General features: G+C 44.3%; 1 protein-coding gene across 5 annotated transcripts in view; it reads right to left on the bottom strand.

Moving 5' to 3' along the window:
• pip5k1ba (phosphatidylinositol-4-phosphate 5-kinase, type I, beta a) overlaps positions 1–24509 on the bottom strand; it is a 166761-nt gene that overhangs the window by 56048 nt on the left and 86204 nt on the right. For 3 of the 5 annotated variants that reach the window (XM_038804080.1, XM_038804079.1, XM_038804081.1), the window contains 6 exons: positions 20372–20447; positions 19399–19488; positions 17936–18066; positions 13484–13601; positions 9417–9569; positions 1022–1321 (listed from right to left, as the gene is read on the bottom strand). In XM_038804080.1, coding sequence (XP_038660008.1) covers positions 1022–1321; positions 9417–9569; positions 13484–13601; positions 17936–18066; positions 19399–19488 — 792 coding nt within the window. In that variant the 5' untranslated portion in view covers positions 20372–20447. Of the gene's footprint in view, positions 1–1021; positions 1322–9416; positions 9570–13483; positions 13602–17935; positions 18067–19398; positions 19504–20371; positions 20448–24509 lie in introns of all 5 variants that reach the window. The other 2 variants (XM_038804083.1, XM_038804082.1) reach the window with 2 other exon arrangements.

Raw genomic sequence — 24509 nt, 5'->3', positions numbered from 1 at the left:
GGCCCAGCTTTCCTTTCCAGTGGCAAAGTGTTACAATCAGCCGAAAACCAATAAACTCCGATAACCCTTCAGGATAGAACAACGTACTTAAGTATGGATCGTTTTACAAAGCTTTCATGCCCAACTGGCCTCAACGTTAGGCCAATCTCTTTCCTTCTTTTTCTGTGCACATTTTTAACATGATTTATTTTTAAATTCTTAACGGTCCAGACTTTGCAGCAGCAGCGATGTCAAAACCGTCGGCCTTTGCAGTCGTTACTCCTCCGAAATAGTCAGCAACGCCTGGAGTGCGGGAGGCAACAGAGTAACATGCAAATCAGCGATTTGCTTTTACAAAAGGGCACATGTGGAGGTTGCCACAGACGACGATTAGAAATCCCTGGACAGGCTAGAACTTCCACTCTCCGATTCACTGTAAAAATCCTTGAAAGATTTATGCCTAGTTGAATGAGGTGTAGTCTGGCTTTAAGTGTACAAAGTTCAGAACTATTGTCAAACAGTCTCGCTGGCTCTGAAAGAGTAGTTTTATACTTGAGCCAATTTCTTCCATTGTAAGAAATTGCACATATTTTTAAAATACATTTTTAAAATTGGAACATTTAGCGTCTACCAATGTGTGGAGCCCATTCATTTATTTTTCTTCACCTGTAAAATTAAAAAATTATAATTGCGAAATGCCAGTGGCTTTTACTTCCTGGTTTGCAGTTTGTGAAAATCCTTCAATGTGATTGGCTGCTTGCGCTAGATTACCTTTGTTGATGGCATTCCTGCTGCTGGATACCTGGAGTTCCCCCTTGACTTGGCGCCAGATTTAAACTAGAGATTGTTAGATCTTAGCGGGCAGCTTTTTGATGCTGACCACCAACTCTGAACTAACTTATCTAATTAAAAATCGGGAAAAAAGCGAAGTAGGAATGTCAAAAATCTCTTCATATTTTGGTTGATTCATATAGGCTCAAGGTGAGCAATATGCTTCTGGTCACAAAGAGTAATTCAGTTATTGCGTTAGGTTTCTACATACCCGACAATCCCTCTGAAGTGTTTTAATCAACGCATTATATGTTTCGGCATCGAAAAAAAGGCCATCGGGTGTCTCCTGAATAAAGTCCAAGTCTTTGAACGTGGGCACATTTTTCTCTCTCTCTTTCCTCGAGGCCCTCCGTTTGTACGTTGACCCTTTCAAATCGTACTTGTGATGCATCCTTACACAACGTGGCAACACGTTGTTCATAACCACAATCCTGATGTTCGTGCCTCCCGACTGCATACAGTACAAGCCATAAAACTTTGGCAAAAGTGTCCTAGGATTCTGGTTTAAATTCTGCAAAGAGAAACACTGATTAAACTTTTTTTTTAATAAATGAGAGCTACAAAGCTACACTTCAATGACGGCAGAGTGGTGCACAATGATCAAAAAAGTCCCGCATTTACGTAGCAGTCAACGAGGCTGATAATGTTTAGAGTACAGACTTCAAGCGTGATGTGAAATTCATTATAGATTAGTAATCCCAAGAACATGGAAGGTACATTAGCTTTGAACCTGCTGTCATGTTGACTAATTAAAACTGGATTCCTGCCTGTAGAACAATAGCGGAGATTGGGTCTATTATACAATGCTCGCTTGTACAGATTATCCATTAACCATGATATTTAGTGTCACACAGTCTTCAGCAAAACCCTTTCCAAGTTTTTCTACGGATTTTGTCTGGAATTGCTTTTGGCTCAGCTATTCCACACTGCCGTCGAACGCACCTTCGCTCCTCACCAGACTCAAAGACCTATCATTTATTTTTCTGTAAATTATTGATCAAGCAACAAGGCTCGAGTTCTGCTCCCTCTCCCGAGTCAGAACATCAGAACATCAAACTTGTAGTGACATACAAGTTTGAGATAAGCTTTGTGGAAGTGCAAAGCTCAAACTTTACAACGTACAACGGGAACATGTGACTTATAAATGTATTCAAATAGTGTGTCAAATTCAATCAATTGTCTGGTTGAAGTGCTATCACTTTTATATGGGGGTAATGTGTCAGTCATTTTACACGCAATCAAGGTGAGTGACTGGTTAATAAGGGAGAGAGATATGCGGCTCTTCGGAAAGGAAAAACACCATTGATTGAAAGTGGAGATGAACTTTGGGGAAGTGCAAAGCTCAAACTTTACAAAGTGCTCCAGGAGTGAGAAACTTTCTAAAAATTTGTGTTTTCTTACCAGTTTGGGCAGTCCACCTGCTGGACTTAAATTTCGGCCCAACTCAGCTTGATTTTCTGAAGTCAGTCGCGACCAAAAAGGTTGGTATTTCACCAGTCACTATTATCACTGGGAGTTGGGTGGACTTGTCTGTACCTTACAGGTGTGATGCCTTTTATTTTTATTGCTTCTCCCATATAGGTCTTCAACTTGACAGAAGTGCTCTTCAAGTTCAGTATTTGAACTCCCTCTCTTAGGTACTGAAATGTATGATCGTCCAGCACAGTGGCTAATGGTCCTGGACCCACTCCATATCTTAAGGGGCTTCCCATTTAACTGGAATGTTACAGTAATAGGGTCGATCTTGCCTGTTTTTAGATTAAAGAGTGAGTGAATACCAGAATTATGGGCGCAAGGCTCTTCCACATTGTATACTTGTAACATTTAGTTGATCGATTGCTCGGCAACCTTGACTGAGCTTTGCACTGCTTCATCGAATATCCTCTTTTGTGGCAATAAAACATTCGGCCTCCTTAAACCAACTTGATTCAGGAGTGTGGTTACCTCCACATTGGTAACATTCCACTTTATGTATTACTGACTGATTCTGTACCATTTTGTTGATGGCTGAAATAGTTCCCCGTTTCACAGCTGCTTCGGAGGGTTTGGTGCCACCGGTGGAAGGTGCTATTTTGTGCGCTCTGCAGCTCTTGTGCATCATTTTCAGTGCTTTCCATGGTCAGTGCTATCTCCATTGCTTGTTTAAAATTTAAGCCGGCCTCTGCAAACAATCTGCGTTGAGTAGCGTCATTGTTCATGCCACAGACTAACCGATCCTGCAACATGTCATTTGTGCAACAGCCTCATGATTGTAGATAGCTCCCAAAATGTCTCCTTCTCTAGGAGCTTGCCTCCCGTACCAGCCTTCCCGAACAGGCGCCAGAATGTGGCGACTAAGGGCTTTTCACAGTAACTTCATTTGAAGCCTACTTGTGACAATAAGCGATTTCCATTTAATTTCTGTCTCACCATGGGGTGATTCCGCACTCAAGAGTCCCGATTGGTTGCACGTGCCATGTGACCCTTACTCTGCTGTGTTGCCCTTGATAAGGGGCAATTACCACACTAGGTAACAAGCTTGGGGCTGCATCTCAGTTAAAAAAAAAAGGAGCCATGATTGAAAAGCTGAAATTTAGATGCATTGTGGTGTTGACAGAAGACGGCATGTTGGGGCTAAGTTTCTGATTCTAGGGGACAATCTGCTGGCCTTCAACGATACATTGAGTATTTAAACAATGACCTAATCCACCAGGCAGGTTTATTCAGCTCCATATCTCTACGATTGAAACTGAAATGAAGAAATCTGTGCTTATTTGGGGAAACAAGCTCAAACACAAAATACCTAAATATTGCAGGTTCAATCTTCATTCTTAATTAGTTGCTCTTGCCTGGAATGACGCTCAGGCAATTGAATTAGGGGTGGAATATTGGCCGAGAGTTTGCACCAATGGTAATCTCACCAGCCCCATTGAAAGTATAGGTGTAGGTTTTGGGCAAGGACAGAATCATGTCTTCTTGAATAGCTTGTAGAGACTGAACATCAAATAGTCTTACAGGAACAGCTGCCACTTGGACAATTGGTAGAAAAAAAAATGTTGTACCAATAATATCAAAATCAACAAGTTCCACTTATCCAACCTCAAATGTTAATTCTCAGAGCTTCTCAAATCAAAAACATGCACATTGTAGAGGAAACAAATAGTATTTTTTGTTATTTCTATAACCCTAGAGTCACCTCAACAGTGCAGAAAAGTCTTTTTTGGGGAAAATTTAGGTTTGATTAATTTCAATTTGAGTTTAAATTCTAACCATGAAATAAAATCCATTCACTCTTCCCACATCCCCTTGACCCAAGGCAAGGAAAAGGGAAGCAACGTTTGACTTCCTTGAACAGGGGATGACTGCTCCACTCAAAACACCAGGCGAAGCTGGACAATTCTCCCTTACACAGAGCAACAGGCAGCTCTCCTTGGAACAGGAGAAGGTCTGATTGAGATGCTCAAACCTGTGTGGGATTAAGGCAGAAAAGTGAAACTGTTCCCAGTGGCAGGAGATGGGTTAACCAGAGGACACAGATTGAAGAACCAGTGCATATGGCAACCGAGAATGCACAAGACTTAAGGCTGCTAGATGCAGAGTCAATAGGGAACTGTATAAATACGTGAAGCAGAAAAAAAATTGGAGGACTGAGACCCCAACTGGATAGTTCTTTCAATGAGCTGGCTCAGGACCGATGGGCTGAATGGCCTCCTTCTATGCTGTATCACTATGACAATGCATATAAAAGCAAATAGTAGAGGGCAGCACGGTGGCACAGTGGTTAGCACTGCGGCTCAAGTCACCGAGATCCCAGGTTTGTTCCCGGCTCTGGGTCACTGTCCGTGTGGAGTTTGCACATTCTCCCCATGTTTGCGTGGGTTTTCGCCTCCACAACCCAAAGATGTGCGGGGTAGGTGGATTGGCTAAGCTAAATTGCCCCTTAATTGGAAGAAGTGAATTGAGTACTCTTAAATTTTAGGAAAAAAAAAAGCAAATGGCAAATTGAAATGCAAGAGTCATTATGATGCGATGCAAGCCCTTACTGCCAAGGCTACAGAGCCAAGTGTGAATCGCGCTCTCACGTGGAAATGTTATAGCAAAGAAAGTCAGTCAACCAACATACTAGGCTGAGGAAATTATCACAAAGAATAAATCTGATGACTTATACAAAAACTTTACCTTTTTGCATAGATCTCTTCAAACCACACACAAACTAGGCTACTGTGGCAACGTTCCACTAAGTTTCGTAGTGTTTTGAAAATATACCATGACAAGCTTGTCTCCCCAAACCACTTTGCAAATTATTCTCTGTTGTGTTCATGTTTGTTCCTAGTTGGAACACGGTCACTTTGAGAGTTCGATCACGTGACGTATTGAGAACGTCATCGGCAGTTTAAACGGGATAACAGTTAGCTTATTCGAGCAACCTGTGAGAATACACCTTTCCAATAAAGCTCTTGTTTGTTTGCATCTTTGTGGTCTGCAAGCCCATCCTTAAAAAACACCACAAAGGGTTTGGGTCTCCCGAACCTGATGTACTACTACTGGGCGGCAAATGTGGAGAAGGTGCGGAGCTGGGTCAGAGGGGTTGATTCCCAGTGGGTCAGAATGGAGGAGGGTTTGTGCAGAGGGTCGGGACTGAAAGCACGAGCAACAGCAACGCTCCCGATGGCACCTGGAAATACTCAGGGAGTCCGGTAATAATAGCTTCATTGAAAATCTGGAGGCAGTTTCGCCAACACTTCGAGTTGGGGGCAGGGCCAAGGGAAATGCCGATTTGGGGGAACCACAGATTTGAGCCAGGGAAGTGGGATGGGAGTTTTCGGAAATGGGAAGAGAAGGGGATTAAGACACTAAAAGATTTGTTTCTTAGGGGTCGGTTTGCAGGATTGAGGGAGCTGGAAGCGAAGTATGGGCTGGAGCAGGGAGAAATGCTTAGATACATGCAGGTTCGATATTTTGCCAGGAAGGAGAAACAGAGCTTCCCGGAGGAACCGGCCTCCACATTGCTGGAGGAGGTGCGGACGACCAGGGGACTGGAGAAGGGGGTAGTGTCAGCGATGTACGGAGCTATTTTGGAAGAGGATAAGGCATCACTGGAAGGGATCAAAGCAAAGTGGGAGGAAGAGTTTGGAAAGGTTATAGAGGAGGGGGTCTCGTGTGAGGTGCTCCGGAGAGTGAATGCCTCCACCTCATGTGCAGGGGTTGGGGTTGATACAGCTCAAGGTGGTATACAGAGCGCACCACACGAGAGCGAGGATGAGCCGATTCTTTGAAGGAGTAGAATGATGTGTATGAGCGTTGTGTGTGTGTGTGTGGGGGGAGATCACGTTCATATGTTTTGGTCCTGTCCAAAGCTAGAGGAATACTGGAAGGAGGTTTTTAAGGGTACTTTCCAAGAAGGTGGTGCACGTGAAACTGGACCTGGGTCCCCGGGAGGCCATATTCGGGGTGTCGGATCAGCCAGGGTTGGAAACGGGTGCGGAGCCAGATGTTGTAGCCTTCGCCTCGTTGATCACCCAAAGGTGGATCCTGTTGGAATGGAGAGCAGCCTCTCCACCCTGTGCCCTGGCGTGGCGGGGGGACCTGTTGGAATACTTGACCCTTGAGAAGGTTAAGTTTGGACTGAGGGGAAGGACAGAGGGGTTCTACAAGTCATGGGCATCATTTATTATGCACTTGCAAGAACTGGATAACATCGAACATTAGTTGGGGTGGGTGAGTTGGGGGGAGGGGGGCTGTGTGTATTAAGGGTGACTATGGGTAATCCCCGATTCCTTTTTGTCATTTGTTTATGTAAACATGCGGGCTGATGTTTGGAGTTTGGTGGGAGGATGGGATCATTATTATTGTTATGGGGATTGACATATCTGTTGCTGATTATTGTTTATTGTTGGTGGGTGTAAATTCGGGAGAAAATGTGAAAAAGGAGAATAAAAATATTTTTTAAAAAAACACCACAAAGAAAACTGGCAACAAGGCTGGAACCACACTGGTAGAAACCCCGAGGAATTTAAAAAAAACATATACAAAAGATCGTTGATCCATGCGCAGGCATTCGAAAAGGATGAAGAAGCTAAAAACTTTGCTACACCAACACTGGCAATGGAGGAAAAGCCTAAAGGATCAGAAGGTAGTAGCTGCTGAAAAAGCTCTAAAAGCAGCTTTGGCCGAGGCTCAGGCTGGCAGTGGTGGGACTAAGACTGTCACAGATGTCGGTCAGGATCGAGAAACAAGAGCTGAAAGGTTGACGGAAGATGCATCTGATTGCTTTGACAAAAACAAAGGTCAAAATTACACTGAGAAATTTGACGAGGATGTCCAGAATGCATTTACGAGCTCCCTTTGTAAATTCCCAACCGCAGAGGAAGAAGAAATGTCAAAACGCCTGATCGTAAGGAACTCCCTAGCTTCATTTGAAAGAACATTCAGTTTGGGATAAGAGCTGCAGACACCCTTCACGCATCAATGCTCAACAAGAATGAAAAGGTTGCCGATAGTAAACAATGGCAACATCAGAAGCAAAAGGAGCTGGCACAGGACCTCATGGAGGATGTTTGGATGCGAGTTTTTCCAGATGATCACATGAAGAGAGTTGGAGATGCTCAGAGTGCCGTCTGCACCTCCAATATTCCCCTATTTCACTCTGTACAGCAGCTTCTGAAGTCCAACGAGCACACCAACAGCAAGAACAATTACCGTAACCTGACCTTTCTTAACAAACCAACCCTAAAGGCTAAGTTTGACATGTTCTTAAAGAACGTGAACCCTTTTGGAAATCCTCAGGATTCAACTGGAGAGGTTGGAGGTTGCATTCCAGAAACAAGGTAAAACGTGAGGGTGAATGTGGCGGGAATGAAACCTCGAGGGGAGAGACGTAGGGTCTGACAGAGGTCCCGCCACAATCTGGAGAGGCACTGTGCCAGGATTTAGGTACAAGAGGGCCTGCTATACAGGCTGCAGGGGCAGAAAAACAGATCAACAGCCTTGGACAAGAACCCAAGAGGCTAAAAATGGAGCTTGAGCATAATCTGAGAACTCCACCTTACTCCAGCTAAGATCTATCCTGGGCGTACTACGCTCAGCAATGCGAATGAAAGCTCGTAGCCTCTGCAGTGAAAACACAAATATCAGGCGTCTTGAGGTTCGCTGACAATCACACAGGAACCAAGGCCCTCTGAAATGTCGAACTTATTGAATGTTGTGTTTGTCAATTGATTGTTAATGTTATATTGTGTTTCATTACAGGAACCTCAAGAGGTAAACGGGGAGGAAAATGTTGTGTGTTCATGTTTGTTCCTCATTGGAACAAGGCCACTTTGAGAGTTCGATCACGTGACGTACTGATGCCATCATCGGCAGTTTGGGTGGGCTAACTGTTAGTCTATTCTAGCAGCCTGTGAGAAAACACCTTTCCTATAAAGCTCTTGTTTTGCTTGTGCATTCGTGGTCTGCAAGCCTATTGTTTAAAAATGCACCCTCCTTTGGTACAAAATCACCTACACAAAGTCAGCTGCCCAAGATCTGGAATTCACTCCCTCAACCTCTCCGACTCCTATATTTCTCTCTTCCTCATCAAGATGCTCCTTAAAACCTGCCGCATTGACCAAGCTATTGGTCCATGTCCCAATATCTCCTCATGGGCACAGTGTCAAACTTTGTCCCATTAATGCTCCCGTGAAGGATCCTGGGTCAATTTGCGACATTGAAAAGGTGCTGCCACACATAGTGGAGGGATCCCATTCGGTCCATCGAGTTGGTGTGAACTCTTTTTGAAGGGTAATCGAGTTCATCCACTCCTCAGCTTTCGCCCACATCCCTGCAAATCTTTCTGCTTCACGTATTTATCCAATTCTCTTTTGACAGTCACTATTGAATCAGTTTCCACCTTCAGACATCACAAACATCTAGTTATCAACACAAAACATCGGGTGGCATGGTGGAGCAGTGGTTAGCACTGCTGCCTATGGCACAGAGAACCCGGGTTCGATCCCGGCCCCGGGTCTCTGTACGTGTGGAGTTTGCAGTCTACTCAAGTCTGCGTGGGTCTCTCCCCCACAACCCAAAGATGTGCAGGGTAGCTGGACTGGCCACGCAAAATACAAATTAGGTACTATAAATTTTTTTTAAAATCAACATAAAATATCTAGTTTTAGATGTTCATATACCCACTATTTTTAAATCTAATTTAGAATAATATTGCTTCATAGAATTTACAGAGCAGAAGGAGGCCATTCGGCCCACCGCGTCCACACCGGCCCCCGGAAGAGCACCCTACCCAAGCCCACACCTCCACCCTATTCCCGTATCCCAGCAACCCCACCTAACTTTTGGACACTACGGGTTAATTTAGCACGGCCAATCCGCCTAACATGCACATCTTTGGACTGCGGGAGGAAACCGGAGCACCCGGAGGAAACCCACGCAGACACGGGGAGAACGTGCAGACTTCGCACTGACAGTAACCCGTGACCCAAGCTGGGAATAGAACCCGGGTCCCAGGCGCTTTGAAGCAACAGTGCTAACCACTGTGCTACCGTGCCGCCCCACGGTGCTCTGTTAATTTGCCCATTTCAACACATTAATTGCACAATGTTTCAAAAATCCCTAAATATTTGATCTCTTACCATGTAATAGCCAGGTAACAACTTCTGCAAGAACTCTGCTTCTTTATGCTGGACAGTCTTTATGATGAATTCATCATCACTTGTGACATAAAATAAGGAGCCACTGGCCCCAGGGTTGGAAAGTTCAATCAATGGTTCATTGCACAAGGAATACTGGGGGTGGGGGGGGGGGGGGGGGGGGGGGGGGGGGAAGGGGTGGGGGAAAAAAAAGGAGATTTAAAAGAAAATAAATTAACATGCTTAACTTGCCTAAACAATTGCAATGTAATTTTGCTGAAATTAAAATATTCTTCACTTTTCTGCAATATGGTTATCGATGAATGAAGCACAAGCACCAATTGACCAAAGCACAGAATTTTAAAAAGGAATATCATCCTTTTCAAGACAAACTGATCTGGGGCCACCTAGCTAGGATATAACAGGCAACATTTCAAAGGTCGCTAAGAACATTTACCACACAGTAAAGGGATAAGTGCAACTTTCATAACCCAACATACGTCAAATAAGTGAAAGTTCTGTTTACATAGATATTTGCGGTGCAAATTAAAACTTAAGAAAAAATAGACAGGCTGTGTTCAAACCATATATGGTCCTAATTTGTTTTAGGACTGGTACTAGCCTGGGGCGCACATACAAAAACAAATGAGAGTTGACCGACAATTAATCATTCAAGTCTTTGGAAAAGAGTTTTTAAAAAGATAGCTGAACTAATGCTGATTAATGTTTCAATTTCCTTGCCTTCACATTTTGAAAGGCACCCACTCAACTTGGTGCAATAGGAGGGCAGTGCAACCAGGCATAAACAGAATATTCGCACCTGTCCTAGCCATTATCAGGTATTCATCACAGCCTGGATTTTGCTGGAGTGGATATTTCATGTTGTCTCTTGTTAATCAGGTCTTTTCCCTCAACCATCATCTGGAACATATTTTGCACTTTTACTTGCTGGGTGCGTGGACTGATAACGGTGTAGTGAGGGGCAATGGGACATCTGGGACCTCAAGTTAACGAGAGAACCCACAGTCTGTCTCCTTAACCAATAAGACTTGAGGATCGAGAAAGAAAGAGAGGAACAACCGAGAAAGAGATTGGGTGAAATAGAGTCAAATCAGATACAAAAAGGAAATAATTTACTACCTGTAACAAGATTGAATAGTTTAGTAGTAAATTGTTTCCTTTCCAGGAGGGGAGGATGGTAGACATTGCATTAATAATTTTGTAAAAGGGATCCTTACGCTGTTAAGTGCCAGCCCCAACTTCCTGCAAAGAGAATTAAAAATTCATGCGCCAATCTAGTGAGCCCTTAAAAGCAACAGAGGTGTAGGGAAGAGGCGTCATTGTCAAGTGGTTAATAATGGAGGGGTATGAATTATACAGAACTTACAGTGGTTCACAATTCGCCAGATATCTCTCCTGTGCAGTCATCTACTCAGCAATTTGTGCACAAAATGTTGTTATTTTGTCGGAAAAGTCTGGGCCTGGATGCATGAAGTGGCTTAGATGGAGTGGAGTTCTTAAAATGTATACAGGAGAATGTTTTAGCTCAATATGTAGAGGATCCAACAAGGGATGGTGCAGTGCTGGATCTAATTCTGGGGAACAAAGCCGGACAGGTTGAATTGCTGTTGGGGGAGCATTTTGGTGATAGCGATAACAACATAGCACAATTTAAAGTTTGTTATGGAGAAAGAAATGGACAAGTTGCAAAAAAAAAAAAAAAAAAGTTGTGGATTGGGAATGGATTTTAGTAAACGTAGGATCTGGCCAAGAGAGATGGGAAAGAGTTACTTGTGGGGAAATCTACAGAAGAGCAGTGGGGTGCATTCAGAAAGGAAATGGGGAGGATACAGGCCCAACAGGTCCCCTCTAGGGTAACCTAGGAAGGAGTAACAAGCCCAAAGAACCATGGATGACTAGAGACTTTCAGGATAGGCTGAGAAGGAAAAGAGAAGATTTTAGCAAGTATATGAGAAGCAAATCAATGGAGTCATTAGTGAGTACAGAAAGTGCAGGATGGAGTTTAAGAAAGCAAAGAGGGGCTACGAGAAAGCTCTGGCTGGTAAAACTAGGGAAAATCCCAAGATGCAAGCACAGGAATAGGGTGGGGGTTTGTGCTGGGTAGGGTGTTCTCTCGAAGCGTCGGTGCAGATTCGATGGGCCATATAGCCTCCTTCTGCACTGTAGGGATTCTATGATTTATAACCAGGGAAAGAGTAGGTCCCATTGGGGACCAACAGGGAAATCGGTGTGGAGCCAGAGGACATTGGTAGGGTGTTGAATGAATACTTCACATTCATCTTCACCGAAGAGAATGAGGAATAGATACCGAAGTCGGGGAGAGAGACGGTGAGGTTCTTGAACAAATTGTCATAGGGAGTGACAAAGTATTGGAGGTATTCGCAGGCTTAAAAGTAGACAAATCTCCAGGTCCAGATGAATTGTGTCGCAGGATGCTGTGGTGAGCAAGGAAGGAGATTGCAGGGGCTCTCACCCAAAATTTCAATTCCTTTCTGGCCTCGGGAGAGGTTCCAGAGGACTGAAGAGGAGCAAATGTTGTCCCACTATTTAAGAAAGGTTGTAGAGATGAGCCAGGGAACTACAGCCCAGTGACTCTCACACCAGTGGTGGGGAAACTATTGGAGAAAATTCTGAAGGAGAGAATCTATCCCCACTTGGAGAGGCAAGGTTTGATCAGGAATAGTCAGCATGGCTTTGCCAGAGGGAGGTCATGCCGAACAAATCTGATTGAATTTTTTGAGCATGTGACTAAGTGTGTAGATGGGGTAATGCAGTTGACGTAGTTTACATGGATTTCAGCAAAGCCTTTGACAAAGTCCCACATGGGAGAAATTTAAAGGAGGCAAATGCAGATGGGATACAGGGGAATGTGATAAGTTGGATTCAAAATTGGCTTAGCTGTAGGAGACAAGAGGGTGACGACAGACGGCTGCTTTAGTGACTGGAAGCCATTGTCCAGTGACGTACCATCTGTGCTGGGCCCCCTATTGTGTGTCATTTATATAAGTGACATAGACGACTACGTGGGGGGTAAATTATGAAGACAGGTTGAGTAGACGTGGGTTGTTTTTGTTGGAGCAGAGAAGGTGGAAGAGCAACCCGATCGAGGTGAACAAGATTATGAGGGGCATGGACAGAGAGGAAAGGGAGCAGCTGTTCCCCTTAGCATAAGAGTCGGTCACGAGGGGACACAAGTTCTAAGGTCAGGGGATTTGAGGAAAAGCTTTTTTACCCAGAGGGTGGGGACGGTCTGGAATGCACCACCTGGGAGGGGGGTAGTCTCGCATCCTTTAAATAGTACCTGGATGAGCACTTGCCACGTCAGAACAGTCAAGGTTATGGGCCAATTGCTGGCAAACGGGATTAGGTAGGCAGGTCAGATGTTTTTCATGTGCTGGTGCAGACCCGATGGGCTGAAGGGCCTGTTCTGCACTATTATTCTGTGATTCTAGCCTCAAGATGATTTTGCATTTCTGCCTTCAGCCTTGATTAGTGGTGGTATTCGCTCAACTGTCGACCTTCTATAAGACGCTACTTAAACCTCTCTCGTTGACCAAGCTTTTGGTCACCTGTTCCAATACCTCATTGGTTTGTGATGCAGAGCAAGGCCAGCAGCGTGGGTTCAATTCCCGTACCAGCTGAGAGTTCTGAATTCTCCCTCCGTGTACCCGAACAGGCGCCGGAGTGTGGCGACTAGGGGCTTCTCACAATAACTTCATTGCAGTGTTAATGTAAGCCTACTTGTGACAATAAAGATGATTGAATTTTAAAATGTGGTTCTGTGCCAAATTCTGTTTGGTAAATGCTCCTTGAGGCATCTTCAAACTTTGTGTTATAGTTGCTATACCAATCCAAGTTGCATTTGACATTATTACTCAGCTCCAATGATTAATTGGCCAGAATTACAGTAACCCAGTACACAGCAACTCCTGATGAGCTCTAAACAATGCCTTGTTTGGCAAGTGACCAATTTAATACCACTCTTCCCTGTGACCTATTAAAAAGGTAATACGACTGCACTGCAAAAGCAACATAAGAAAGAAACTCACCAAATAATCATCTGGCTTTATATGGAAGAGTTCTCGGAAATAGCGGAATGCTAGTGGAGCATATGTCTTAAACCTGAAGTCTGGATAGCGATGTGCTGGTGTAAGATTGCTTCCTTCACTGAAAATCATTGTGACGAGATAAGAGCATTAATGGCAATTAAAGAAGGATTCACATCAACTGAGAATTTAACATTTTTTAAAAAACTTACTCGAGTGGCCATCCCCAATTGCCCTCAAGAACGTGGTGACGAGTTGCTTTCTTGAACCACTACAGTCCATGTGGTGTAGGTACACCCACAGTGCTGTTAGGGAGGGAGTTCCAGTGTGGTAGTCAGCTGTTTGTAAGGAACTATTGAAGGAGCCTTGGCAAGTCGCTGCAGTGAATTTTGGTCACACGATAAAGCCATGGTCCACCAGTGGGGCAAGTGAGTGAATGTTTAAGGTGGTGGATGGGATGCAGCCCGATGGGGTTGGGCTGGGTCTTGGTCCTGGCCTGGAGGCTGAGGTTGAACCAACCTTCACCGTAGGCGTAACAACGTGAGCGTCCTCTCCCAGGCCAATATCGAGGCACTGGTCACACTTGACCAGCTGCAATGGTCTGGCCACATTGCCCGCATGCCCGGCACAAGACTCCCGAAACAAGTGCTCTACCCCGAGCTCCGCGATGACAAGCGAGGAGGGCAGAGGAAACGCTACGAGGGCGCTCTGAAATCTCCCTTAAATATACGTAACATCTCCATTCTCAGGTTGGAATCGCTGGCCTTAGAACACACAAGCTGAAGAAGCATCCACGAGGACGCCAATCACCTCGAGCGCCACAGGGTGGAGCACGTGGAGGCCAGGTGTAACGAGCGGAAGGAGCGTGCAAAATCCAGAGAGTACCACCCACCCACCTCACCAAACACCACCTGCCAAATCTGTGGCAGAGTCTGCGGATCCAGGGTTGGACTATTCAGCCTCCGCAGACCCCATCTCCCCGGAGTGGAAGCAAGTCATCCTCCACTCTGAGGGACTGCCCAAGAAGGAGGAGGAGGTGGGGTGTTCATTTGGAGGTTTTGTAATACTAGTAATTCCAGGAGAGAGCGAGAGAGCGAGAGAGGCACAGATGAACTTCATGGTCCTATCGACCTGTCTCTCTATCCTATCATTTCCCTTTCCACTTTTGAAAACAGCCACAAATGCCCTTCCTTTTCCCACTGCTTTTTGTTCCCTGGCAGCCTACCCCTTTCCCCTGTACCCCTCCCCATGGCATCAATTGTTCGGGCATTTTCATATGAAGCACTATGAGACATCTTCCGATACCGGCTGTGCAATGTCTGTGGAAGATACCATTAGACAGACAAGAACACGACCATCAATCCCAAGGGCATTGCCTCTTTAACATCAATATTAAGTATTCTCTGAAGGAGACGGTGACTTTTACTCATTGCAGATATTTAAACCATAGTTCACAACATGAATGTTGACAATCCAGTGCAGTACTGAGGGAGTGCTGCACTGTCAAAGGTGCCATCGTTTGGGTGGGACGTTCAATCTGCTCATCAGAGGGGATGTAAAAGATCCTGTGGCCACTATTTCAAAGAAGAGCAGGTGGTTCTTGCCAGTGTCCAGGTCAATATTCATCCCACAATCAGCGTCACCAAAAATGGGGCAGCACGGTGGCGCAGTGGTTAGCACTGTTGCCTCACAGCGCCGAGGTCCCAGGTTCGATCCCGGCCCCGGGTCACTGTCTGTGTGGGGTTTGCACATTCTCCCCGTGTCTGCGTGGGTTTCACCCCCACATCCCAAAGATGTGCAGGGTAGGTGGATTGGACATGCTAAAAATGCTTATTTGGAAAATAAAATTAATTGGACACCCTAAATTTAAAATAAAACAAAGAATGATTGTGTGAATATGACAAATATAAATATTTTTTTATTTTTTTTAAAATTTAGAGTGCCTAATTCATTTTTTCCAATTAAGGGGCAATTTAGCGAGGCCAATCCGCCTACCCTGCACATCTTTGGGTTGTGGGGGTGAAACCCACGCAGACACAGGGAGAATGTGCAAACTACACACGGACAGTGACCCAGAGCCGGGATTCGAACCCAGGCCCTCAGCGCCGTAGGCAGCAATGCTAACCACTGTGCCACCGTGCTGCCCGACATATATAAATATGAACATTGATTTTTTTCAAACTATTGTCTCCCTAAAAGGTGAAGAGAAAAAAATCTGGCAAATCTGAAATGTTAAACTGTGCCTCTAAAAGCAACAACTTGCATTTATATAGCACCGTTTATATTACACCTTAAACACCGAAACAAATTCACAAGGGCAAAAATCAGGAAGCTTGGTTAGAGAGATGGGCAAATATGGAACTGTTATCCGCACATTCTCTGCTGTTCTGGTCTGTTTAAATGAACGGTCTTCCTATCTAAATTCAACGCAAACTCAAAGACCTCAACTTGCTTGGTTCAAGAAGAAAATGGAAAAGGGGAACAATTAAAGATTAAAGCACTTGACCGGACAATACTGGAGGAAAATATATAGCAATCAGAAAGGGTAACCACAGACGGAAAAACCATGCCAAAAACATGAAGAAAATGAAAGTAGAAAAGGGTTGTGATGGGGTTCTGATGACACAGACAAAATCCCGACAGTGGAGAATAGGCCATTCAGCCCATCCAGTCTGCACTGAGCCTCTGAACGAGCACCCTACTTAGGCCCACTCCCCCACCCTATCTTGTAACCGCACCTAACCTGCACATCTTTGGTTTGCGGAAGGAAACTGGAGCACTCGGAGGAAACCCATACAGACACCGGGAGTATATGCAAGCTTCACACAGTCACCCAAGGCAGGAATTGAACCCATGTCTCTGTGGCCAAGAGTGCTAACCACTGTGCCATTGAAGCAAGTTGGGAATCAATGAGTACAAGCCCCTTCGCTGTAAGCTGTGCGAGAGGACTGGAGGGTTGCTCGTTCAAAAGGGGTGAAAAGAATAAACTAGGTGCCTGTGGAATGGCAGGTGTGTAGGCTCTTCAACCTAGTGACCGACTGACCGCGTTGAACAGCGTGTTCCTTTGGTTGTTTGTAATAAACAGGGTTCAGATTGTACTCAACCAGCCCGCGCTTGGAAAACCCAAAACAAAAAGTCAACTGCTAGATGTGATTCCAAGATCGGGCAGCACTTGCTGAGCAATCCTGTGTGCGCTATTAGCTACAATAACTAATTTAAGATAATCAGTCCAGCTTTCAAGGTGACTCATTTATGTTCACTAGCAGCGACATCCATTAATACACAGGAACATGTTCTCTGCAAACAAAAGGAATATGTTCAAGCCTTGTGCCTTTTTGAATTACTGGGAGCTTGGAGAGCCTATAGTTCCCCATAGCAACTCCTCAGCCAATGATAGTCAAATTGTCTACCAATCAGAATCCTCTTCATTTGAAGTATAAATTGTTGTGATTGTTTGAAATTTGGTATTCTTCTTTTTGTCCTGCTGAGTGTAAGATGAAAACTTTAGCAACGTGTCTCTCTTTTAAGCAAAGAATCAGATAAATTACATTGGATATTTTGCCTTTAGAAATCTTATTATGGGATGAAGTGAACATGTGCCTAGAATAGTGGAAGGACAAATTGATAAAGCTGCTATCAATACACAAAAGTATACACGGGATGGCCTCATCTGACCGTTGCAAGATTAACACCTTCCCTTCATGTGTACAAGGCTCCCTGCACACACTAAACACATGCAGGGAATTGGGATGTGCAACTTGGTACGCTCCAAGTCTATTCTTGCGAGGGCTGCTGTTGCTCCCTGTCGAAGAGGAGCATCACTTACACTTGTGACGGCAACAGATTTGGAATCAGCGTGGGTTCCCAGTCGAGTGGTAGGTGCCAATAATTTCTGCTTCGTGTAAAGGTTCCAGTTTTGCTGCAGTGAAGGAGGGGTCACTGCTGTTGGAGGCAGTTACCTGTAAAACCCTTCACACGTGGGTGTGCGTTGTGTGTAATCAAAATACCGTCATTGTCATGTTCACTGGAGGCAAGGGCACTGGGGATTGGGACATCTGTTCACGTGGAAGTTGCACGCCAACATGGACTGATTGGACCCAATTGGCCTCCTTCCAAATCTCATTTCTACACGACACAATATAAACCAATTGAGCTTACCAAGTTTGGAAAACTGCCTCTCGTGTTTACTATTAAGCAGCACAATTAATGCAATAATTTGTGGATGATATTTTCCAAATATACAAAATCAGCAGGATACCCTTTCTACATCAGCAAATAGGCAAATGCACTCGCAGAGCCAAACTAAACAGATTCGTGATTAATCGTCACCGGGTTTCCTCAGAAGTACAGCCACAAAATATTTTAGACACCTTCAATGCAGCCTGTTAGCAACTGGAGTTAAAGGTGGCAATGTCTCGAGATTAAAAAAAGGTTTTCAAGAACATAAAACCCAACCTTGGTAGAAAAACACTTTCCACGACGTAGAAATCTTGCATGAGCACATCCCTGCCTGGTTTCGACGTGAGGTGTCCGACTGCATACCCTATCCCAAGCTGGATAGAGCCTTGAAGTGCAGATGATGGCGTCTGCAGCAAAAATAATACATTTTAAAATAATTGCATGGTTTCAACGTGACCTACTTGCAGCCTGCCCTGTGCTTAAGCCAAGGCCGCTTAAAAAGCAAGATCACTTGTAAACAGAACAAGTCACTGCAATTGTCTGCAACAACACAGAATACAGAACATTCCAGTCATGTAATTCTGATACAGAAAGAATTCCAGTCATAGCAACAGTACACCAATCTTGAACCTTCTCCCCATGGACCAAGAACAACAGAATTCTATGTCCCCCCCAATTGTACTCTTCAAATCTCAACCCTAAAAAACCCATACTTACAAATATATAAATAGAACAAGTGAAATGTTAAATAGAGTGAAATGTTCGATCCCAGAAAGCCAGTTGGTGAAGGAAGCATAGAACTCAGTCAATGGGTGAGGTTCTCCACCAGACCCCCATCTCCCCCCCAATGTTGCATCTGGTGCTCAGCCATGAAAGGCCAGGGGGGGGGGGGGGAGGGGGGGAGATGTGAAGGGATGTCAGAAAGGTTGGGGGGTGAAGGGGCGCAACAACAATAATAATCTTTATTGTCAGAAGTAGGCTTACATTAACACTGCAATGGCATTACTGCAAAAATCCCCGAGTCACCACATTCCGGCACCTGTTCGGGTACACGGAGGACGAATTCAGAACGTCCAATTCACCTAACAAGCACGTCTTTCGGGACTTGTGGGAGGAAACCGGAGCGCCCGGAGGAAACCCACGCGGACACAGGGAAAACGTGCAGACTCTGCACAGACAGTGACCCAAGCCGGGAATCGAACCTGGGACCCTGGCGCTGTAAAGCCAAAGTGCTAACCACTGTGCTACCGTGCCACCCAGGGGTGTGGGGGAGGGGGGTGGGGGTGGCATTGCCTGTACATGGGGGTTGTTGGGGACCATCCAGCTCACTTCGAGACTGGGTCACCCTCTCTCTCCCGCACACACACAATATATATTTATTTTTAGAGTTTTATATTCCAAGCATAAACTGTTTGTATTTACATGGGGCTCAAATTAATCCTCACTCAATACACACCACGTTCATACGATTAAAGGCAATGATTAAACAACTAACACCAAATACTTTACATTCAAAATCTTTACCCAAAAAGAATTAACCATCTCATTTAAAATAAGCAAATGGGGCGAAGTAACTCGAGGTTACTCCTCAATAGAAAGTGAGCACTGATTGGAGAGTGAGAGTAAATGATGACTCTTGGAGCAGACATTTTCATGGTTGAAATTAATTTCAGCCTCCCCGAGTTCACGTGGCCGAGGAGTGGGAGTATATTTTTAAAAGTTGGCATTGAAAATTTTACCTTTTTGTAAATCTTCTCCCGAGAGTTTCCTTCACCACTATGTCCATTTTGTCTAACAGCATCTTTTCTGATTTCAGTCATGGACGTCATCTAGAAAACAAACAACTGAACATTTAATTAAAAAATATATTTTCTTCAGAATCATACATCTATCAATCAAATTCATTGTAAAGTTTTCATTGGCAAATTTTTTAAAAAGCACACAAGTTATTTGGAGGATTTATCATAGAATCTACAGAGCATAAGGGGGGCCATTCGGCCCATTGGGTCTGCATCGGCCCTTGGAAAGAGCAGCCTACTTAAGCCCATACCTCCATCCTATCCCCGTAACCCAGTAACCCCACCTAACCTTTGGACACCAAGGGCAATTTCGCATGGCCAATCCACCTAACCTGTACAATATAGGGGCATAGTTGGGGGGCGGAAGGAAGGGCAGGTGCAGGTTGGACGTGTCCTTTTGAATTGGATCAATCCTTCTTTTGAAAGGGCACACCTCAGATCTGTTGATAGAAACACGCAAACGGACAAATAAATGATGTTCTCCCCAGTCAGTTCCGCATTTCATCCACTGGAAATGGGTTAGTTGGGGCTATGCACTGGGATATGGTTATAGATAAGAAGAATGCTATTCATAGACCAACCGCTCAAAACTGTGCACTTAAAGACTCCGAAATTTAGACTTTTGTCCAGCAAACAGGTTTCCCTCAGTTTTATTTGTTTAGCTCATGAACGTAATTGAACCAAAATGCAAATGTTCTCTGAGAAGCAGACCTTTCACATCCAAACACTGCCCCAGAAAATAAACCCTTTTTGTTTCACCATGGCAGTATCGAATATAAATGTGGACATTGATATTTCTAATTGGAAAGATTTACAGGAAATGCATGCACACATTTAAGTTTTTTTACATTTCTTATAAATATACATGTTCTTAGTTCCAGACCCCAGAACATAATCTTTGTCCATTTGTTACCTTTCTTGACAATAGTGTCTACAAGTCATCTGACGTTTTTCATGACAACAATTTACGGAACATACAGTTCTAGCACCTGTGAATCAAAATGAAACACGTACAAGAATTGGTGCATGATCAATATAACTACTTACATAAATACAACATTTTCAATGCAGCAAAGCGCCCCAAGGAACAATTGTGATATCACGTTCGATACGGAGCCATTCAAGGAAGCATTAGGACATGTGACTAAAAGCTTGGACAACGACACAGGTTTTAAGACGCGTCTTAGAAGGAAGGAGAAAGAGGTAGAGAGGTTCAGGGAGGGAACTCCAGAGCTTGGGGAGGTGGACATGTAAAGACACGGCCGGCCAATGATAGTGATCAGGGTCGATGAAAGAAGCCAGAATCGGTGGAGCGCAGAGGATGATTATGGAGTTGAGCAGCACGGTAGCACAGTGGTTAGCACTGTTGCTTCACAGCACCAGGGTCCCGGCTTGGGTCACTTTTGCTACCACCAGTCCCGAAAGACGTGCTTGTTAGGTGAATTGGACATTCGGAATTCTCCCTCAGTGTACCCGAACAGGCGCCGGAATGTGGCGACGAGGGGATTTTTACAGTAACTTCATTGCAGTGTTAATGTAAATAAGCCTACTTGTGACAATAAGAAAGATTATTATTATTGAAGAGGGTTACAGAGATAGGGAGGGGGTTGACAGCAAAAGGAGGGAATGTTTGAAAGGTGTCGTTACTGGACAGGGTACCAATATAAACCAACGAACGTGGGAGTTGGAGGGGGGGGGGGGGGAGGAGGACTTGCTGTGTGATTGGACATGGACAGCACAGGTGTGGCTGAGCTCATCTCTACAAAGGGTGGAAGGTGCGAAACCGTGACGGGGAGCAGTGAAATAGTTCTTTTAAAATAAATTTCGAGTACCCAATTACTTTTTTCCCCCCAGTTAAGTGGAAATTTGGGGTGACCAATCCACCTACCCTGCACATCTTTGGGTTGCGAGGGTGAGACCCACGCAGACACGGGGCAAATGTGCAAACTCCACACGGACAGTGACCCAGGGCTAGGATTAAACCCGGGTGCTCGGGGCTGTGAGGCAGCAGTGCTAACCACTGTGCCGCCTAGCAATGTAATAGTTAGTGTGGAGGTAACCAAGGCATTTACAGCAAATGGTTACCACCCTACAGACAGAAAGCTCCTGCCGGTGACATTTAACATTTTTTGATTTCCCTCCCCCTCCTTGGCATTTTTGTTGAAGGGCAAAAAGAATTCCTCCAGAACTCGGGTCATGTCAGAAAATGCCAAGGTAATTTGCAACGTTTGGAACAAACTTGAAAGGGAAATGGTTGAAAGGCAATGAAATGCCAATGGCCAGTTGCAAAGTGGCTTCACAGCTTGCTGCCTCTCTGAAGGGCTTCCGATATTCCCACAATAAAGTTCAAGGATACTGTTTTGTGACACAGCCGACAGAACCAGCAGGAACACAATTAATGCCATATATATTGTATTTATGATTCTAATTCTTGCATTATTGATTTCTGGAGTCTTTGTTTTAAAGAAAAAGTAGTGCAGAGAAACATTGAAATAATTTTATCAAAAGTGCAAAAGGCATCAAGCTTCAATACCTGCAGAATAAATTATGTCCAAAATAGAAACATCTGTAATCCACAACATTTATAATTTTACATCAAGAAGCATATTTTCCAAGTTTTTCCATTTTTATTAGGTGGTATAGGATTATGACAAACAGTCAGATGTTAAAATCTCAGGAGCAGTTGTCTGGATTGTTAGGTAACTGTGCAAGCCTGGTTCTCTGAAGCACGCACCTCGTCACAAGTTTTATCAACAACCTTTAAACTGAATTTTTCTTTAATTGTGCAATGCGTTCTGATGATCCACAACACACTGCCTGAAAGGGTGGCGGAGCAGATACAAGAGAAACTTTCAACAAAAAAAAAAGAAGGGGTATTTGATAAATACTTGAAAAGGAAAAATTGTAGAGTTATAGGGAAAGCGAAATAGCTCTTTCAAAAGAGACATCCTGGGCAAGATGGACAGACAGGTCTCATGTGAGCTGAGAGAATTGATACAATCACCGTTTTTAGTACAATGCAACCCACTTGGGTTCAATCAAGTTAAGGTAAGGGATTTGGCAAGGATACAAATGGATGTGTCTGGTATTTAATGGGGACTTAAGAAACCACCGTGGTATTTTGATCAACAGTGTATAACCTGTATAGTGGAAGAGTACAACAGCACGCACCAGGCTGCATACTTCATCAAGAAGCGAGTAGATACCTTAAAAGTATGACAGATGGACAAACCCATTCCAAATAGCTTTACATTACTGATGGCGATTGACATTCAGTTTTATCAGACAGCAGTTCTTTTTCCCCTTGGCTGGTGCAATAAAAGGGACAGCAACAACGTAGATACAAAGCTGGCTGAATAACAGGAAGCCGAGAGGAATGGTCAATGGATATTTTTCAGGTTGGAGGAAGGTTTGTAGTGGAGTTCCCCAGGGTCATTGTTGGGATCCTTGCTTTTCCGGGTATATATCAATGATCTAGATCTTGGTGCGGAGGGGACAATAACAAAGTTTACGGATGACACAAAACTTGGAAGTACTGTAAACTGTGAAGAGGACAGTGCAGAACTTCAAAAGAGCACAGAGAAGTTGGTGGCGTGGGCAGATGAAGTTCAATGCAGAGAAGTGAGAGGTGATGCATTTTGGTACAAAGAACGTAGAGACACAGAACAAAATAAGGGGTAAAATTCTTAAGCGGTTACAGGAGCAGAGCGACCTGGGTGCATATGGGCATTGATCATTGAAATGACAGGACATGTAGAGAGAGCAGTTAATAAAGCATCTATTATTCGGAGCTTCACTAATAGTGGCTTAGAGTACAAGAGTATAGCCACCTGGGGTGGCCACGTCCCGATTCCAAAATGGACACTCGCAAGGAGTGCAGGGAAAAACGGACAACACCAGAGAACACAAGCAGGTGCCAGGTTTCCTGTGTATTAAGATTTGCAGAACTCAGACAGAACTGAAACCAATAGCCATTAACATATTAATGAGCTATCTCCAGGGACAAAAACAAACATTGAAACAATCGAGACCAAGACAGAGTCCCCGGCGCCAGTGGGAGCTAAAACAAAGGCAGGCCAACGGTTACATAGGGCCCGCCCAACGATCAGGGAACACCTCCGGCATTGGAGAAAATCGATATGAACGATTGGGACATGGTCCAATTAATTGGGACCAAGTCCAGGGTTCGCCCAAAAGGGCGCAAAACCCCTTGGGGTATAAAACAGAGTCCCCAAGTTCAGTTCGCTCACAGTGAGGAGAGACCGGCCTAGCAGCTGCATCAGCCAAGTAAGTCTAAGGTCAACGCACACTATGAAATAGACACTCCTAGCTACTATTCTATACCAGTTCGAAGCCAGCAGTATCAGAACCGGACAACAGCCATTGGTCCTCTGACTGGGTGGGCCACTCGAAGCTAAGTATAGGCTTTAGTAGGAGTTGTAGTTTAGCGAGTAGAGTTTATGCATGAGTAATAATTGACTGTGTGTAAATAAATGTGTATTGATTTCAAACTTACTAACTGGTGTATTGAGTTATTGATCAGTACTTGGCTTTGAACCCTGTGGTGGTATCAGAAAAATACCTGGTGACTCTTGAGCAAAGGTAATTAAAACAGAGCAAATTAAGGGAAAGCATAACAAGCAACAAGAGCAAGGAGATTATGCAGAACTTAGACAAGACACCAGTTTGACCTCAGCTGGAGTATTGTGCACAGTTCTGGGCCACACTATAGAAAGGATGTGAACACATTGGAGAGAGTGCAGAAGAGGTTTACAAGAATGGTTCCAGGGTTAGAAACTTCAGTTTTGAGGATAGATTGGAGAGGTTGTTCATGGAGAGAAGGCGGCTAAGAGGAGATTTGATAGAGATGTTCAAAATCATGAGGGGGCTGGATAGAGTAGACAGAGAGAAACTGTTCCCACTCAGAAAAGGATCAAGAACTAGAGGTCACAAATTTAAAGTAATTTGCAAAATAAGCTAATGTAATGAGAGAAAAAAACGTTTTCATACAAGAGGCTGGGGTCTGGAATGCACGGCCTGGAATTGTGGTG

Source organism: Scyliorhinus canicula, chromosome 8 (assembly GCF_902713615.1).
Source record: "Scyliorhinus canicula chromosome 8, sScyCan1.1, whole genome shotgun sequence".
NCBI classification, from domain to species: domain Eukaryota; kingdom Metazoa; phylum Chordata; class Chondrichthyes; order Carcharhiniformes; family Scyliorhinidae; genus Scyliorhinus; species Scyliorhinus canicula.
The sequence above is the reverse complement of the archived record's forward strand: the minus strand, read 5'-3'. Positions and strand labels throughout refer to the sequence as shown.